At 55.2% G+C, this 1,289-nt stretch overlaps 1 protein-coding gene across 1 annotated transcript in view; it reads left to right on the top strand.

Moving 5' to 3' along the window:
* EMH_0015040 (uncharacterized protein) overlaps positions 1-1,289 on the top strand; it is a gene marked incomplete at both ends in the record, with an annotated part of 10,293 nt that overhangs the window by 928 nt on the left and 8,076 nt on the right. Inside the window, one exon of the mRNA XM_013500296.1 lies at positions 2-361. Coding sequence (XP_013355750.1) covers positions 2-361 — 360 coding nt within the window. The remainder of the gene's footprint in view (position 1; positions 362-1,289) is intronic.

The raw sequence follows: 1,289 nt of genomic DNA, 5'->3' as shown, positions 1-1,289 counted from the left end.
GCAGCAGCAGCAGCAGCAGCAGCAGCAGCAGCAGCAGCAGCAGCAGATGCAGATGCAGAAGCCAGAGCCTCCCGTGCTGCAGCAGCAACAGCAACCTGCATCGTCAGCGCCAGAGCAGCAGCAACAGCAGCAGCAGCAACAGCAACAGCAGCAGCAGCAGCAGCAGCAGCAGCAGCAACAGCAGGAGCTGCTGCAACAGCAGCAGCTGCAGTGTACAGAGACCCCGCAAGGGTCAGAAGCACAAGAGGATAAGCAGCAACACGACCTGCAGCAGCAGCAGCAGCAGCAGCAGCAGCAGCAGCACGAACACCAGCAACAAAACCAACCAACTCCTGCTGCAGCAGCAGCTCCTCCAGTGTCAGTAAGCGATGCCCCCGTAGGGATCTGAGGGTTGCTGCAGCAGCAGCAGCAGCAGCAGCAGCAGCAGCAGCAGCAGCAAGAGCAACAGCAGCAGCAGCAGCAACAACAACAGCTGCAGCAGCAACTGCTGGCAGCAACAAAACAGCAACCGTTTCTCGCGGGATCCGTTTGCTGCTCCTCGTGCACCGCAGGAGCAGCAGCTTAGCTAGCTAGCTAGCTAGCTAGCTAGCTAGCCAGCTAGCTAGCTAGCTAGCTAGCCAGCTAGCCAGCAGGCTAGTTATGAAGCTAGCTATGTAGGCTAGTTAACGAACCTAGCTAGCTAAGCTAGCTAGCTAGGTAGTCCTTCAGCTAGCTAGCTAGGCTAGCTAGCTAGGTAGTCCTTTGGCTAGCCAGCTAGCTAGCTGGCTAGCTAGATACGTATCAGTTAGCTAGCTAGCTAGCTAGCTAGCTAGCTAGCTACGTACACATCGGCTAGCTAGCTAGCTAGCTTTTTAGGCTCTCTAGCTAGCTAGCTAGCTAGCTAGCTGGCTAGCTAGCTGGCTGGCTAGCTAGCTAGCTAGCTAGCTAGCTAGCTAGCGAATGAGAAGAAAATTTTGCTGCAAATGAAATTAAAGGGCACTACAGAGATGTGTTGTTTGGATGCTCGACACCTTGCGGTGTACAGGCAGCTCCCCCCTTGTCTTTCTGCTTTCTACACAGACACAAAGACAACAGAAATAGCTAGCTGGGCCTTCTCTGTGGCTAGCTGGGTCTATAAAGTGGCTAGCTGGGCCTATAGAGTGGCTAGCTGGGCCTATAGAGTGGCTAGCTGGGCCTAGAGAGTGGCTAGCTGGGCCTTCACAGTGGCTAGCTGGGCCTTGCTAGTAGCTAGCTGGGTCTATAGAGTGGCTAGCTGGGGCTGTAGAGTGGCTAGCTGGGCCTTCACAGTG

Source organism: Eimeria mitis, genomic scaffold, assembly GCF_000499745.2.
Source record: "Eimeria mitis Houghton genomic scaffold, Emh_scaff524, whole genome shotgun sequence".
NCBI classification, from domain to species: domain Eukaryota; phylum Apicomplexa; class Conoidasida; order Eucoccidiorida; family Eimeriidae; genus Eimeria; species Eimeria mitis.
This window is presented reverse-complemented; position numbering and strand designations above follow the sequence as displayed.